Here is a 17,900-nt window from a genome sequence, read left to right as displayed (position 1 = left end):
TTTCCCTGTCTGTCTTTCCAGCAAATATATTAGCAGGCTGTTTTGCCATCACTTTTTTCCCCTTATGGTTAGATTGTTTTCAGTGATGTGGCTCCAATATAGGAAGTTTTGAAGTGGAAATAATCAAAATTACCTTCACTGGTTGCAAACCATTCCAGTAATATGTCTGCAAAGTTATCTTGTATATACATACTATAAAAGCATGAGAGCTTTTGCACTGCTGGCTTATGGAGACTGCAGATAATCTGGGATTTTTCTTCATTTTAATCTAATAGTGCTAGTTTTTACTTGATACTGATGGAAAGCAATTAAGTTCTATCGAGATGGAATATTTCTTTTCTATTTGGACATTGTGTTTCACATGGCAGCTTCTGTATATATGTAGATGATATTATAAAGCAGGAAAAAAGTTTTTAAAGGGAATACTTCACTAGAGATGGTATCATGGTACTGGAGACAATTCAATAATTACACTCTTTTAAAAAGTTGTTTTTAAACTATACTGAATTTTTATATAATAATTTTAATGGACAAAAACCATTTTGCCTAATAACAACTCTTGAAGTTAGCACTTGAGATGACCAAAAGCCCAGATGAGAGAACTCTGATTTGGGGCTGGCTTTTTACTGTTTTGCACTTCTTTATTTGTAAAAGAATATACTTAAAGCCGTGAGCTTCCTTCTGTTGTTAAAAGCATGCTTATTACTTTTGTCATCTCTGTCTTCACCAGCACTGCGGTAGTTGGGTTGCAAGAATTTAAATAGTTTCTGCTTTTCTTTTTTCTTTAAAGACCAAATCGCATTAAGCTTAAAATACATTTATTTACTCTTAACTTTTGGAAAAACAAGCTGTTGCAGCAGTTGATTGAGAGCCCATCAGTCAGTGTAAATCTTCCCGTTTCCCTCTGGGAGCTTGAGGGAGGATGCATTGAATTGACGGTGTCCTTTTCACATGACTAAATTGATCTGAACGCTTCCCGTGTTTGCCTAACTAATAACTCATTGTATATTGCTTCTATGGAACGGACACCGATTTAAGAGTGTCTGTGTTTTGTTAAACATATTAAATACGGAGAATTGTCCCTCAGTGGTGTGCTGCTGCAACAGAGGTGAGAAGTTTCCTTAGAGGGTCCGTCAAAATGCCAGCATGGGAGACTCTTCTGAGAGCAGAGAAGTGGTCTCTCCTGTTATGTACTTCCACGGGCATAGGTAATGCCATATGAAGTGCTTCATCACAAATGCAAACTAATGCAGTGACACCGTACCATAACTTATTAACACTGTTATGGATATAATTTATTAACCACAGAAAAATGACTCAAAGTGGAAACGAGAGTAGTTATCGTTTTTTGTCACTGTCATTAGCAGTACTCTATTTTGTGTAGGTACGGAAGGATTTGTTGTAAAGTATTTAAGTTGCTGTGCTCAATGTGTGGCATCTCCGAAGCCCTATCTAAGCGTGGAAAACTGAGAATCGTCATCCTCAGTTAGAATTTACTGTATTTTCTTAATTAATCTTGCATTTTGTGTATTAAAAAATTGCTCATATTTGTTCAGAATACTGATATTCTATGTATGGCAAAAAATCCCAAGCAAACTATTTTTATAGTGCAGATATATTTAATAGCTTGAAAATATGTGAGCAAACAAACTTTGAGATCCAGTTTGTCTTAATTATAGCGTCTTGAAAACTTAACAGCATCATCTACTTGAGTGGGTTTTCTCTTTTTTTTCTTTTATTTTTTTTGCCATTCGCTTTCTTGTCCAACTAAAACCTTGGGGCGTGCAGGTATGAACTTTTCATGCCTTCCTCAATAAAATACCACTGTGACTCTTACTCTCATTAGGAGAGTCGAATACATGGTCTCTTTTGAAGCTACTGTAATTGTCTTGCTCTGTGACTGTTGTGGCCGCCCCCGAAAGCCAGGTTTATCGCTCAGTATATGAGCCCGCATCACGGGGAATCCCCGTTGACATGGCTTGGAGTGCTCGGGACCGAGCGGAGCAAATGCATGGCTCTGAATTGCCGTGGAATCACAAGCATCCGTCCAGAAGTTCAGTCTCAAATTTTTGGTATCAAGCAGGCAAGATAAAAGGACGCTGCAAATTTCGCATGGAAAAGCCAAGCCTGTTCTGAATTATGTGCTGCAGTATGTATTTTCATGCTTTACCTCAGGTTTGCAGATTTTATTGCTAAAGACTAGCAGCATACGCAAATGCCGGGTTGAAGACTTCTTGTGTTTGATATGCACGGCTCGCTTCATTTCTGCTTCCGCTCCAGACCTCTTTTGATGGGGAAAGCAACTTGGAACTTAGTCTAGGGCTCAATATTGGGCCATCTTGTGCATTCCATTAAATTGGTGCATCTTGTGAGTGGCCTAGATCTCATTTCCCTCCTGTTTTGGCCCTTCAGTCTCCAAAGGGTTGTAAAGAAATTGTTCTACCATCAATTCTTATTTCCAACCCCTTGCACAGAAGCTCTACTCTACCTCAGTCTGTTGGGAGCTGCTCTAAAGTGGTCAGGCAGGCAGGCCTGTTGCATTTACTTATTTAATGTTAGTCCTTCCATCTCTCTACTCAGCCTTAGCCCTAGCATTTTCATACTTCACTTTCACAGTTTTGCTCTGTTTTTGGTTTTTAGCGCAGAAGTCTCTTATTACTTCCACAGTTAAAATAACTGAAATACTACAGACTGTATTTATACTGATATTAATAAGGGCTTTATTTTGTTTTGTCCCTACTGAATTATCGTGTCCCTCTCTCTCTCTCTGAGTGTGTGTATATATATAGTTAGATAAGCTTTTATGAGGGAGAGGAAAGCAACATGGGCTATTGGCCCAAGAAAAGGCTAGAAATTCTTTTGATAATTCTGGAACAAACTCACTGTGTGCTTTTGAACATTTAGATGTACCCCTTATCTTGAGTTCCTGTAACCTTTTCCATGAGAGGAAGATAACAAGTCACCTACCAAACGAAGAGATTGTAGAGATTAATTAGTATCTGGGCACTGCTTTGAAAATATGGCAGTGATCAAATGACATTGACTTTCCCACTGGTATTATCTCCCCTGAATTTTTGCTACAAAAAGATTTTCTAAATGATTGTTGTTAGTGTTCACAAACAGGCTTGGGTTTTTCAATTTTTTTTTTTCCACTTTATCAAACCACTGCAAAAGCACTTCTGAAGCAAGGTATTTATTCTTTCTCTTCCCCCATAGTATAGCTAGCCTAACTCTCAGGACAACCAATAGCCAGTGCATTATAGATGAGAAAATCCAAGCCTGACGTATAGTAGAATCTCGAATCTCATGGTTTGTTATGTTTTAAAATATTTTGTAGGGGACATGCAGTATTTCCATGGAATGTATCCAGAGTCTGTGATACTTATGGACACAGTAATATACATGCGTTGTATTACTATTTTGAATTTTTTTTAAGATATTTGTGTGCACACACACCCCACCCCATGTCTGTAATGTCTTTTGCATAATTTTGCTCTTGATGAGGAGGAAATTGCTTTTTTTCAGTTACAGGGATGTACGCTTGCATTCCGTAAAACGTATGCGCACATACATGCTGGTATGATACCGAAGTCTGAATAGTTTTGCACTTGTGATAAATATAGCTATCCTGACTGCATTTTGATCAAACTTCCGTGCTGTAGAGAATGACTGTCTGCATCTGACATGGGCACAATATAGATCATATACTTTCCTTTTTATTCAAATATCCTGCCCTGAATTTGCATGCTGTTTTATGCAGACGTTGTGCAGGTTTGATGTGATCCGGCAAAGACGCCAGACAGAAAGCTTGCTCGGAACATCAGTGTTTCTCAGTTCACCTGATCTGAAAGCACCTGGCCATCATAGCAAATAAGCAGCGTACTAGAAATCCTCTGGCATTTCCTCGCTGCTGTTCAGACTCCCTCGCCCCTCCAAAATCCCAACCAAAAAAAGTTGCATTTGCTAAAATTAAAACTTCCAGACCTATAAATAACCCAGGAATGAGCTATTAAGAGTTGCCAAAATACATACTTTTTACGAGCAATTTTTAATTCATGCTTTACAAAACTGAAAGGTGTTTTTTGCCCTCCCCTTTCAATTCTACCTGCCTAGACCTGAGATCAAGTCCTTGGATTTCTTTGTTGCTTGTGATTCTCTTCTCTCCTGCTCTCCTCTTCCTCCTCCTCCCCTCCCCCAATAATTAATAACCTGAGTAAGGAATGCAGCTCTACTTTAGAAGTTACTATACTTCAGATTTTAAAGATGTCATTAATTATTTCAGGGAAGTAAATCCTTCAGGGCCTGGGCTCAGGTTTTGGCAGGCAGGGCCTTTCAACCCACCCCTCAGTTGCTCAAGAGCATTCAGTCTGATGTCTCTTCAAGCTGACGTGGTATCTGGATTTTTAAAACATTTTCAATTAACTATTAAAATTTGTGCCCATGATTTTTAGTCATCCAGATAGAACAGGCGGTACAGAGCCTCGTGCTGACGGGATGGGGAGGATGAAATACGCATGTTGGTAGAGCTGTGTGAGGACGTTCGCAGGATACTCAACCTTTCAATTGCCTGATCTTTTGGTCACTGATTTGTGTTCTCTAGATGCATCTAAACACTCTCAGTGTTAAAGCTATGTCAGTCTACAACTGTTTTATCTAGGCAGTACCCTGTTGAAGGAGAAAATATATAGCTAATTTTTTCTGCCTCTTCATTAGAATTAACTATGATGAGGATGTCAAAGTCCCTTTCCAAAACAGTTATGGGGCCTGGACTTAGTGTGGGGAGGAGGGGAACGTACCTTGTTTCTCAAATAAATGCAGTTTCTGACTTCAGAGGACTCTGTAAGGTGTCAGCGTGTCCCTTAGTATCTGTTCTGTCATGAGGTCTTGTGTTTCTGCTTCTGAAAAAGTGGAGAAGACTCCCAACAGAGGGATGGTGCTAGTGTTGATTTCTTCTTTTCTTTTCTTTCTTTTTTTTTTTTTAACACCCCTAAAGTCAGCTGTATGGACATATAAGCAGCTGTCTTCTGCCAGGCTCTCCTGTGAACAAAGTACAAAATTCATGCTTTTTAAGAGAAAAACATTTTGGGGACTGTGCTCCCTACTTTGTGTGCTAACCACTTGGGATGTATCTCACAATTTTGAGAACTATGTCATGTGAACAATTGTCTGCATCATATGGACTTCAAGTTTTAGGGAAGTGCCAGAATAAAAAAGGAACACAGCACGTTTTCTTCTGATACGTTTTCCTTCTAAAATGTGCAAGTGTTGTAGAACTGAGCCCTACTTGACTTCTGTTTTCGCTCAGTGGTCCTGAGAATGGTATACAGAATAACTCGCATCTGAAATATTTGCAATGATGTTCTTTTGTTTTAATATATATAACACCATGCTTTTTTTTTTCTTTTTACATTTAGTGGGTAAGAGGCACTCAAGTAATGCACTGCTACAAAATTCTGTATTCATTCATTCATGTTTCTCGCATACTTCTTAACGCAGTCATGGCTGAGTGCGAACCCTGATTTTTTTTTTTTTTTCCCCATAACTTTATTGGAGAGTTAATAAGCCACTCCTCCAGTGTTCTTTAAAGCAAGATTGCAAATAAGTCTCTTTTTTCTTCTTATTGGCAAGTTGTTGGCTGTAGAGTACTGCACAAGTATAAACAACATGAGAGATCCTTTAACATAACATGAGAGAGCCTTTAGACGCTTTGCTCCCTAGCTTTGGAACTCATTGCCAATTGAAGTAAGGAAAGCTCTGGCTGTTGGGACTTTTAAATCTAGACTTAAAAGTTATTTGTTCTGTTTAGCATTTTTAAAATGATTCTATTAGGAATTGTATGTGCTTCAGTTTTAATTTTAACTCATAATGATTGTAAAGCACCCTGGGATGCTTGCATGAAGGGCGCTACAGAAACCCAAGATTGTATTGTACTGTGTTGTAATGTATTGTATTATTACATGGTGCTGGAGTTGGACCACGGACAATTCATATAGAAAGCATTTGAATACTTAGCTAAAGATAAGGAGTGCGTGTGGGGGGGTACTGTCTCTTCTTGCTTCTTTTCCCCCTTTTCTGTCAGTTATTTTATTAAACTAAATTAACATGGCAGTTATTCCCTAAGAAATGCCAGCATAATTTACTGCTGCAAAGGGGCTCAAAATGTAAACCAGATGATAAACTGAAAATAAAAAAGTCCACATTAAGATTTAATTGCACTTCCCTTTCTATATTACGTTCTTATGTAAAATACATTACAAAACAGTACTTTCTTTATCACTTCCTTCACTTTTAACTGAATTTCATTAACAATAAAGAAATATATTGTCTCTGTTTCAGTAATGTCACTTGACAGTTAATCCCTTAACTTGATGTACATGTCTAAGATTTTTTTTTAATTTTTTTTTTTTTATAAAGAACATGATAGCACTGACTGGAGCCAAGTATTGCACAACCATGTGATTTGCAAGTTTCCCAGCTCGCAGCTTTGCCAGTGCAGGTCAATTCACACCTGCCACACTTATGCCATTCTGGTCCTCATGTTGCTTTTCCTCGGTGATTGTCAGAGGTAGAGAGAGTTGTGCGTGCGGCTCCTTCCTTCCCCCCTCCCTACCCGCTCCAAATGTGTGGTAAACCTTGTGCATTGGAAGTGTCTGCTCAGGAATTAAATGGAGTTTAATTTCTGTCCATTAGGAAGCTGCTATCCACATCGCCAATTAAGCCTTCTATTTAAAGGGCGAGGAGATACGTATGTCTACATCTTAATCACTGCTGTGACTGGTTTGCAGACACCTTCCCTGACTGGTTCAGTTATTACTAGCAGAGGTGGGAGGCACAGAGATCAGCGTGGTTATAAAACCTACCCAAAAGCTGAGCAAATTCTGTAGGTGCTGTAGCGTCACTGTCAGCAGATTTAAAGCTGAGGTACATCTGTGTTCGGGGACGCAGGGGTGTAGGCATAAAGACGCGTCTGGAGAGAATTACTTGAATTGGTAATAATCTTTTACCTGACAGGAATGAAAGCAAAGCAGGACCCACTTACTGAGAGGCAATGCTAAGAGACGAGCAACTCTCACCTTGTCGGACCAGACTCCTTGCAGTGCTTGACTCTAATCATCACTTTGAAGAAAAGAGATGCGTTTCTCAAACAGACCCCGAGCAAAACTCTCCAAGCTTGCTCCCTCCCTCCCACTTTTTTTTCTGTTTTAATTAATAATTAGGTTCTTCCTTTTTATTTTCAAGGAACATGGTAGGAAAACCTAAGACGAGGGTGAGCTTTGTCTCTCTTTCCTTGGACACTTCTTTAAGAACAGCACAAATAATATCAGATGCCCCTGGTGCCTTGCAGCAGGGATCAGGGGACAGGTTTTTCAGGACAGCAGCAACCTCAGACTTGCCTCACTCCAAGCCATGGAGTAAACTACTCAAAAGGGAAAACTTCTGTTCCCCAGGGGTGGGAACACATGAAAGGTTCTCCTCATATACACCTGTCTCTTAATTATTTTTATTTTATTTATTAAGTACTAAGATTTCCTACACTGAGAGTTGCAGTTCTTTCGTCAGCTGGCTCCAGAAGAGGGGGGAAACTGCGCTAAAACATAACCTGTGCCTGGTGGCTATGCCACCTTTCCAAAGGATTTGATACTTTTTTAGCAAACCATCATGGAAAAGAATGGGGTTTGTGATGATGAAAAACTGAGGCACATGTGAAGGATGTTAGTGTCAATGGCCTTTCTAGAGATGGAGAGGAGATTTCAGCTCCCAAAGTTTACTTAGTGTGATTGTATTTGAATCGGTACATCTAGGCTCTCTCAGAATTGTGGAGGTTTATTTATGTGTATGTATCACAATAAAATCCCATTAAAATATACTTGCCAGCTAGTATGTCCCCAAACTCTTAAAGCTGTGTTCCTTATTTTGCACTTTTTGTAGGGAGGAGCTTTGTGTGCTAAACCTAATTTTTTAGATTTATATATTTTAATATAAGGGGTAACTAAGAAAAAATTTTTAATAAATAGACGCTCAAAGTGCATGTGCATATTCCACATGGAAAGCTAGCTGGAACATTTCTCTTTCGAGATACCTTCATTGAGTTTTGCATCTTTTTATGAATTCTTCAGAGCATCTATACTTTTCACAAACTCTTGTCAATGAAAGGCAGCATCACAGAGGCGAAACTAGTATCTTGGCTAACATAGCTGCTTAACATGTCACCTTCATATGATTTAACTTAGCAGAAGTTAAGAATCCATAGCAAATTTCATGCTATAACTCATTTTTCTCCTGCCATTTTTTTACATTTTTCTTAGGACAGAAATAAGTTTGTTCATGTGCTTTTAGCAGCATAAATATCCTCACAGAATTTGGGTCTATATGATTAAGAATAATCAGAAGTACAGGTGGCTCATAAAGAGGCATATGGCCTGAAACAATAAATCTGACACTTAACCATTTAAACAAAGGATAGGCAGGGGATGTTACATTTGGCACTAGAGGGGTATTTAAGCAAGCAGTCAGAGGCATGAGAGATGCACTGACTAGGAGCGGAAATTAATGAAGTTCAAACTAAAAGCTAGTCATACATTTAAAAAAAAAAAGTATGTATCTAGTGAAAGAGATTACCGTGGGATGTGGTGAAAGATCCAGCACAAGAAGTTTTCAGATCAATATCAGATGTTTGCTCTAGCTCAGCCACAGGTAACTTGGCTGAATGTAGAAGCTGCTAGATTAACTTCTAGGGTCTGTTTTTATGTAGAGTCCAAATAGATGCTCAAAATGGTCCCTTTTGGCTTTAAAAATCTGCAAAAACTTGTGTAGAAACGGGAGCAGAGGTCAAAGAAAAGGCTTATCCTAAACACCAAAAGAAATTCAGCAAGACAACTGTTAGTGCTACTGAGTCTGATGACTTCTTGTCTGGACATTGTGCCTTAGGGCTCAACTTCATGCCAGACATCTGATGCTTTGCCTAGCAGAACAGTGGAATCCGAGAAGAGACTTGCTGAAAATCATGTCCTATTTCCCAGCAAGGAAATATTCCTGAACGTGGTGGATAATGCTAAGCAATTTTGAAGAGCCTTTTACAAAAGCTGTAGTGGAAAACAACAGTTGCGGTTGGTTGAAGATAGAACAATTACCAACGTGTCTATCAGGAGAATGTATATACTTCACTTTTGTGGAAAAGTTTTATGTGCCCAAAGCTGCATTTAACGTATTAATATATCTAAAATGTCCCCTATCACAGGAAGTATTTGCATTAGGATAACATTTGGAAGCATGCGTATTAGGATTAGCATTTCCAGATAGGAAACAAGTCAGAAGCATTCTGACCTGGCTGGAACAGAGTGGTTGGAAATAAAAGCAGTCCACCTCAGAGGAAGGCTGAAGATGTCTCTTACTCTGGATTTTCGCCAGATCAGTCTGTGAGATCTCCAAGGCCCCACCTACCCCAACCTTTATTCCTGTACAAGAAATGCTGGTTTGCCCTGTCCGTATCAGTTGTGCATGATCTGGATTGTCCTCCTGGGCTCCAGCTTCCTCTAGTCTCGTTCCGTGTGTCCCGAGGAGAAGAGGTGAGCGTAGGCGTGCAGGCTTCATGTAGTGCATTGCCTAGCATAGGAACAGCAGCAGCCTGGAGAGGGAAATGGTTGGGGCTGAGGACCTTGTCTCCATGTTACGGGACTGGAAAGGAGGGATGGAGCTTACCCTGGAGTAGCTCAGCTCTGGTCCTGTGGACTTGAAGTCCAGCTATGGTTGAAGCATGGCTTCTGGGTTTAGCTTAATCAAGCAGAAATTCTGCCTGTGTGCCCCGAGATGGCTTTGTGATGGACACCAAAGCAGGAGCGATGGGGAGAGCCCTTGAAAATGTGCATTCCCAATTCACGCTAAAAGAGCAGTTTAAAGCAATTTATTTACTTCATAAAAGCTTTTTCAAGCAGATTCCTGGCTAAAATGGGTAGTGCTTTCCTTACCCATGGAGCGCTCTGGTTTCAGAGCTCTTCCGGCAAAGGCACTTTCAGAATCAAAATCTTAGGGTGTAATAATACACCCCTCAAAATATAGGACCATTTTGATTCTGTGAAGTAAACCAAGAATTAACTTATTAATTATTGATTATTTTAGGAAGTGTTTAGCCAGGACTTTTACTACTAAGTACCTGCCATTTACAAATAGTGTGCAATAAAAATCAGGATTCTTAAAAAGATTCATGTTGGACATCTGTCAATGAAGACAAAAATGTCTTATGTCTCCTTATCTTTTATAGGTTGAGGTTGTGACTTCTTTTTCTTTCTTTTTTTTAAGTCTAAGGCGCTATGCCATAAAGCTTGTAAAGCAGTTATGAAGTTCTTCAAATCTGAATTAACATTTCCCACCTACCTATCTTTCTCTCTTTTAAGCTTTTAACCTTTGTAGATATAAGACTAGTATCTTGGGAAGCAGCTTTTTATTTGAGCTTTATTTATATCCGTCAGTGGGAGATGCTTGGAAGACATTGGGAGAATGCTGCTCTGTCATGCAGCAACTGGGAATTTACATTACAAAATGGCAAAAATAGTGCGAGGATCAGTTCCTTCAGATGCTGAATCCTCATTTCTGATTTTTAAAATCTTCTCGTGTGTGGGTATATTTCTATAGATATATAAATACATGTGTATATATATGTATATATGATTTGGTTTCTTTTTGTTATATCTTCCCTCATTACATTTGATGCAGCTTTACGTTTACATTAATATGTGCATTTATAATACTTAAAGACAACATAAGGCAGAAAAGGAGGAGGAGATAATTTAGGCTATACAAGGATGGGAGAAAGGAGAAAAGACGTGCTTGTGTATTGGAAGAAAAGCTTGTGCCGTCATTTTCAATCTGCCTTTAGGCAGTTTTAACTTACATGACCAGCATTTGCCATGCAGATCCTTACTTCTCCTGACCCTGGCAACAGTATGGAGGTCAGATAGCCATCCAAATGCAATGCCAAAGGCACAAACAAAAGTTTTTTTCTTCTCTGTCCTTCTGTGGGTTTTTCCCTTATCCTACGTGTTTATAGGACATATGACAACAAATTCCATTGCATTACTTGCTATAGTTCAAGGTAATGGACCAAGGAATTTAACATAATTCTTCATATGCAATTAAACTGTCCCTTTCACGATTCCTTGTCCAGAAAAAAGTTAGTGGCTGGATATATTTGGTCTGCTTTCATTCGGAGTGGCAGATGATAATTCTCTGCCATACCAGAACACTAGGAACATTTTGCCCCGGTTGGGTTTTTGCACTACGTGGGCTGGTGTAGGCTCAGGCAGGCTAAAATCTTTGATTTGGGGATAATCTTGTGTTATCCGGTTGGGGCTTGAATGTTCCCTTCTCATTTGAAAAACGTTAACGTAAAGTCTCCTGAGAAATAAGCACTCCTAAGAGTTCGGCTTGTATTAAAACTGATGCTTGCAATTTCTACGCAAACAAAAGCACTGATAGTGGCTAGGGTCGGGGAAACAAAGTTCCTCTGTCCTTTATGAAAAGTTCTCTCCCAACCCCCACCCCCCCCGCCCCAAATCTTTAAGTTCTGTTCTGTTCTGCAACTTTATCACTATTCAAACTAGGTCTAGGGACAAAGGCTCGTAGCTTTTCTCTTTTTCTTTCCCTTTTTTTTTTTTTTTTTAAAAGGCACGTTAGGGTTGCAGCATTGGCACATGCTACCCTGCTGGTGTCTAGGGATGTAAAGTGGAGGATTTATGGAAGACAAAATAGAATAGAGCCTTAAAAGTTTGGCTTTAAAAAATGGAGCCAGTAGTTTGACAGATTGTTCAGTAAATGTTCATTTTATTGAGAATTATAAAAAAGGTGCTTAAAGCCTCTGTGCCATTAATATAATACATTAAAAGGTTACTGTCAAGATTAGTGTTTCAGCTCTGAAAATTGACTGTAGGGTTTATGGGCAGCACTGTTCATATTCTGCTTGGAAGATGAGGTATCTTCTACTTACCACTTGACAAAACCATTATGTTGTTACAAGGCTTTATACTGAAAAACTTGATAAATAGTAAAACATAAATAAAATCTCATTTGAAAAGCAGGAGAATAGTTCCTGTCTGTCTTATAGCCAGATTTAGCAGATGCGGGTTTGAATATAAAACAGTTGTGAAAATAGCCAGTGTCAAACTAGTGCAAAATTAAACTTGTGGGGTGTTCTGTTTTCAGTGTCTGTTATTGTTGAAGTACTCCATTTCAAAAGCATGCATTCCTTCCTACAGAAAAAAAATCAGATTCCTTAGTTGAAATTAATTAGCATTCAGAAACCAGATAGCATGTTTTTGGGTATTCATGAGATCTCTGTTTGAAAAAAATGTTTTTAACTTGTAGAAATGTGTTGCAACACACAGATGGGAAGAAAAAGAAAAAAAAAATCTCTTTAGCAAGCACTGTGTGTAAAAGGAATATTACATTTTGCACGCTCCTGATTACCCTGTGTAAACAGTTTTTGACATCTGTCTTTATAGTTTTCGAGGAGAGGAAGACTTTGTTAAAAGAACCATTTTTATACAGCAGTCACCATTTCAGTCTTGCTTTACCTGTATTATGAAAGCAGATGGTCTGCATGTCTTTTGAATATTTATAACTATCAAAAACAATCTCTTGCTATTCACCCTTAGGCTTATGAGATGTCAGGACTGTTCTGGTTGAAAAAAAATCATCTTGGGTGTTTACAGAAAGAGGATTACATTAAGCTGAAATGACTATACATTTTCCAGTTTAATATTTGTCCATCAGCTGTTTAATCGTATTTAGATAATTGTGTAAATAAGTTGTTGCAGCCCTTGCCCCTTCCACTGAGCAGGCTTGAAGCTTTAAACACTGATGAATGAGTTGCAAAAAAGCTTGGATTTTTTTTTTCCTAGTTAAACAACCTGGAAGGCCTAAATAAGTTTTGGTTACTATGCTCCTTTTGAGGGAAACATTTCATTTGCAAAGGAATTCCCAATATCTAATTCAGCTGAGTTGTTTTAGGAAGCTGCTCTGTCTGTTACTCTCTGCTAAGTCAGTTAGCATGTATTTGTTCTGTGTAAATACTGCAGCCCAACTACCCCTTCATGAGGCATGAAAACAACCTCATTCTACCCATATAAAAATAATTTTAAGGTTATTTAGGGGAAGTTTTGGGACTGTGGGGGTTAAAAGCTTTTTGACTGGAAGCTGAGCAATCACTGATAACAGATTTTGCTGTGGTTGGTTGATTTGGCAGAAAAGCATGAACAGTTTTGGTTTAGATGATTGAATTAACCTGATTAACATTGTTTTTGTTGTTTTGCAAAAAGGACAACAGTATACTTTTAGCGACAATCGAACAATACTTCACCTGGTTGGAGAGCAGCGTTAGAGGCAATAACTCAGAAATGCCTCCCTTGTAGCACCTGCAGCGGTGGCTGCAGCGACCAGCCGGCACGAAAGGCTTGGGTCCTTCCCGTGCCTTGCAGGAAGCACCTTGCATTAGATTCTGGCACAATACAAAAGGTGTCTGACGCTACCGTTTTATCGGGTTTTATTTGATGGGCATATGAAAAGAGTTCTGGTTGAGATTTAAGACATTTCCCCAGGGAGTTCCCCAACCTCTTTGAGAAATGGTGGTGTCTGGTTTTCAAATCTCTGGTATTTAATCTTCCTGAGAGAATGGGATTTGGTTCAAACTACGCTGGGTGAACCTCAGCTGAACTTCAGAACGAATTCTACCCCTACCTCCACACAGTTGTTGGATGCCTAATTATAATTAACTTATTTGGCTAAAAAAAGAGCACTTGGGCTGCAGCAGATGGTATCATTCCAGAATAGTGGGATTTCTGTGAAGGTGGCACCATTTCAGATGAGATCTCCTGATTCCTAGAACAGGGCTGCAAGTGATGTGGTTGGGGGCGGGGAGGGATGGAGAGAGGGGAAAGAGGGAAATTTGGAATCTTGATGTCTCGCAACTTACTTTCAAGGATAAACTTCTAGGAGATACGTTAAGACTGCGGATCTGCGACCAGTTTTTGTGTTCTATCAGGTTTTTTTGTGACGTGAAAAAGAAATCAGATTATGAGTGACAAATGTGATGCATTTAAATATTTGTATGATATATTTATATTCGTCATCCTTGTACACGGAAAGCATCTGCCTCTGTGCCTCACAGATAAGGAATGCCTATGTACAGTAGTACCTGAATATGATGTGTTTCGAATAAAATCATTTTCATTTTGATTATTGATAAGTATAAGCCAAGACATGGGGAGCTCCTCACGTGTAATGACCTGGGAGATAAGAAAAATTTCAATACTCCTCCAGTCTGGATCGTGGATCTCTGAAGACCACTAACTCATAGGGTTAATCTTCAGTTTTAGGCCCTAAGCATAGTGGGCATTCATATATGTAGATTGCCATTAAAACATACAGGAATTCTACAGCAATAGGAATTATATAGCAATTTCTATAGCAAAGTGCATCTCTCTGTACTGACGTGACTGCAGGTTTGATGACAACATAATAAATAAAGCATAGAAACAATGAAATTCAATGTTGTCAAGTTATTTTCTGAGTTAACAAGGTAGTAATATTTTATCTGGCTTGTAAAATTTTGCCTTCAGTGAATTAGTAAATAAATCATTGATTCCTCCTGATGAGGATTCTTAGCGTAGGTAATATCACTTGAATGTTTGCATGAAGTGTTCTCGAAGAAAAAGCAGGCTAATTTTCATTTTAAAATGTGTTGATAATGTCTGTGGGGTTTTTTTTTATCTGCTTTGAAGAGCTGGAGTAAAATCCCAATATTAGCCATCAGAGCCTGAAATTCACATTGTGTCAAAGAAGCTAAAATTCCTACCAGTGTTACTTAAACAGACCAGTCCCCTATTTGGTTGTAAAATAAAGTAACTGCATTAGATTTATTCCTGAAGAAGCAGGGGATGTCACAAACTGCCATGTCATTGGCGTATCTTCTTTGTAAAATGACATGGAAAGGAGGAGTAGGAAATCCTAGACAAATATCTTCATCAACAATAGGTAATTTACTAAAATTATTATTAATATACATGTTTTCATACTTACTGAAGTTATTTGGGCTGGAGAAGACATCTGAAAGGGGCAAAGTAAAATGAGAGAAAACCACCTTGAAGTTTAAATGACATCCACAAAATATGCACAAGCTAATACGGGATGGTGGCCCATTACATGTGCAGTTCTCCATTTTGCACATGCCCATCTGCAGGTTTTGCACGTACAGTAACTGTGCATTCATATAATTTACCAGTTCAGATTCAAAGGACTTTTTAAATCACGCCTTATGTATCATGTGCCCTTGTTTAAAATGGTTTAATCTGTAAAAGAGCTCAAACAATAATTTTGTAAGTATTAGACATTAATGATACTGCTATTATATTGGAAATTGAAATTGGGTTCAGCTGAGCTTGCTTCAGGTCATTCGGGCTAAAGTTGCAGTAGTCTATTAAGATTTCATTCTCCTTTTATACCACTGACAAAAGGCTTCTAGCTAATTTCAGAAATGCCAGATTAATATCAAGGAATGGTAAGAATTTTGGTGATTCAGAGAAACATTAAAATAGCTGCCTGGTGAGTAGAGGGTATCCACATTCGGCATAAATAATACTGCCTCACTCTAGCAGTTCTGAGCCTCCACAAATAGCATGTTACTGAGTAATATGTTAGAAAATGGTTATAATAAACGTCACTAAGATCAATAATCAAGGTACTTTTACTCAGAAGCTGAACTAGCCTTGTAAAAGAAGACTTATAGTAATATTTATTGCATTTTTACTCCAAACTCTTTCTTCTAGTGTTTATTGCAGTTTGTGTAACAAAGGGTTGATGCTATACATCGATTTTACGACAGCACGGATATAGCTAAATGTTACATGCTGAATAGCGAAGAAACATAATAATCAGGGCTTTGTCTTCTTGACTGTCATTGTTTTCTCAATATGCTGGACAACTCCTGTAGTCAAGCTAAAAGTCACTACTTTCTACATAGAAATCTAAACGGTGGCAAAGTTCAGTCTATTGAAATTATATTTGATAATTTTGTTGTTCATACATCATATACTGAGTATAATTTTCAAGTTGGAGCATTTTGCAAGGCTTAGTCTTAATTGATTTTGTAAAAGAATGTACTGGAACTGAAAGTTTTATGCATTGTAAATTCCACTATTTTAAAATTGGTCAAAACTGAGCAGAAGGTAAATTTCTCACTGTAGCTATCTGATATCTCGAGAACCTTTGAGAAAAAATCATTTCTATCATCCTTTGGTCTATTTTACAGCTAATATTCAGTTACAGAATTAGACAGGACAATGAGCTTTTCATAAGCCTGTTTCTGTGAATCACTTAAAATACCCTGTTTAGGAAAAGCAAGTCTGGGTTCGTTTTGGGTTGTTACATACGTATTTTATTCTACTATAAACCCCCTTATTTTATCCTACTAATAGGTCATGCAGATACACTTTCATGCTACGATTTTCTGGGGTCTGCCCTGTGATAAGTGGCACAAAGGGAATGGGCATAGGTAACCTGGGACATTGCTTGCATTTTTGGAGTCAGTGTAGGATTTGTACGCCTGTAAACTTGTGTGAGTACGTGAAGGGTCAATCAAATTTAAAAGCAGAAATGGTACGAACAAAACGCACTTTCAAGATTAGCATCTTCCGTCCAGAGCCCATCCCATTGCCTGATGTTTCTTGGTCAATAACTTTGTTCTTCCCTTAGTACATCTGCTTTTTTTGCTCCCACTTACAATATACCTTGGTTTGTTTTTATGCTCATTTAATGAGTTTTTTAAAAGGCTTTGGACGATAGGATTAAAAATGCAATATGGTTCTCAAACTCTAAAAATATAATGGTTTCAACAATTCCAATCATTTGTGCTTTGACTTGTACTGCTCTGTATTACAGATTTTTTTTTTTCTTCTCCCCTTTTCACACAGAGTATGATTTCTTCCATTGTGAACAGCACTTACTATGCAAATGTCTCAGCAGCAAAATGTCAGGAATTTGGAAGGTGGTATAAACATTTCAAGAAGGCAAAAGATATGATGGGTAAGCAAAAAAAAAAAAAAAAAAAATTTGCCGTGATGGTGGATACATACCATTATGTGTCACGTTGAGGTCTGTCACAGTCATATAAGAAGCCAGGTTCCTTCACGATAAGTTTAGGACGCTTTTGATGAGTAGAGGTAGAAAGTACTTATATAGTGAAAGAATTCATTTAAATAAATATTTGCTATTGAAACAGCCAAACTGACTTGGGTTGCCAGAGATGTAAAGCTGTCATTCTGTAAATCCAGAGATCTTCTACCGCCCAGAATAATTGTTTAAAAAACCTGCTCCTGGAACTGTGACGGACTGATTTTTTTAATGTGCGCATTTTTTTCTTGCTCTGGCTAATGTATATTTAAAGAAACAGGCTTCTATAACTATCGCTGCCTTCCAACAAGAATGCTATAATTTTATGAATTCATATCTTTCTCTAACTTTGGGACCCTGATTTCAATTCATTTTAATAAATAGTTGTTGTGACAATTGTTTGCTTTTTGTAGTAAGCACAAGTAAATTACTGGAGAAAAAAAAATCCATCAGTGGGACATATTAATTCTGTAATACCTTTTATCTTTCTGTATTGTCCCTTCTAAAAACTATTGCTTAAACCTGTTAACATAATTTTGAACACTTTGTCAGAAAATTTCTATGTAGTTTTCAACAGAATGAAGAAATAGGACCTCAGTTTGGATTGAATTTTGAGCTTGACTTAGCTTTCAGTATTTGAAGCGAAATCATTCATCTACCAAAACGGGTTCCTTGCCTTTTATAGCTTAAGGCTGTAATGAAGACAATGCATCACTTTTGTGATAATTGCTTGAATTACTATT

General features: G+C 38.1%; 1 protein-coding gene across 1 annotated transcript in view; it reads left to right on the top strand.

The window, feature by feature from the left end:
• The window catches only part of SATB1 (SATB homeobox 1), a 75,374-nt gene that overhangs the window by 10,651 nt on the left and 46,823 nt on the right, over positions 1-17,900 (top strand). The window contains exon 6 of the mRNA XM_009329516.1: positions 16,959-17,070. Within this exon, the coding sequence (XP_009327791.1) occupies positions 16,959-17,070 (112 nt within the window). The remainder of the gene's footprint in view (positions 1-16,958; positions 17,071-17,900) is intronic.

This window comes from Pygoscelis adeliae, unplaced genomic scaffold (assembly GCF_000699105.1).
Source record: "Pygoscelis adeliae isolate BGI_AS28 unplaced genomic scaffold, ASM69910v1 Scaffold8, whole genome shotgun sequence".
NCBI lineage: Eukaryota > Metazoa > Chordata > Aves > Sphenisciformes > Spheniscidae > Pygoscelis > Pygoscelis adeliae.
This window is presented reverse-complemented; position numbering and strand designations above follow the sequence as displayed.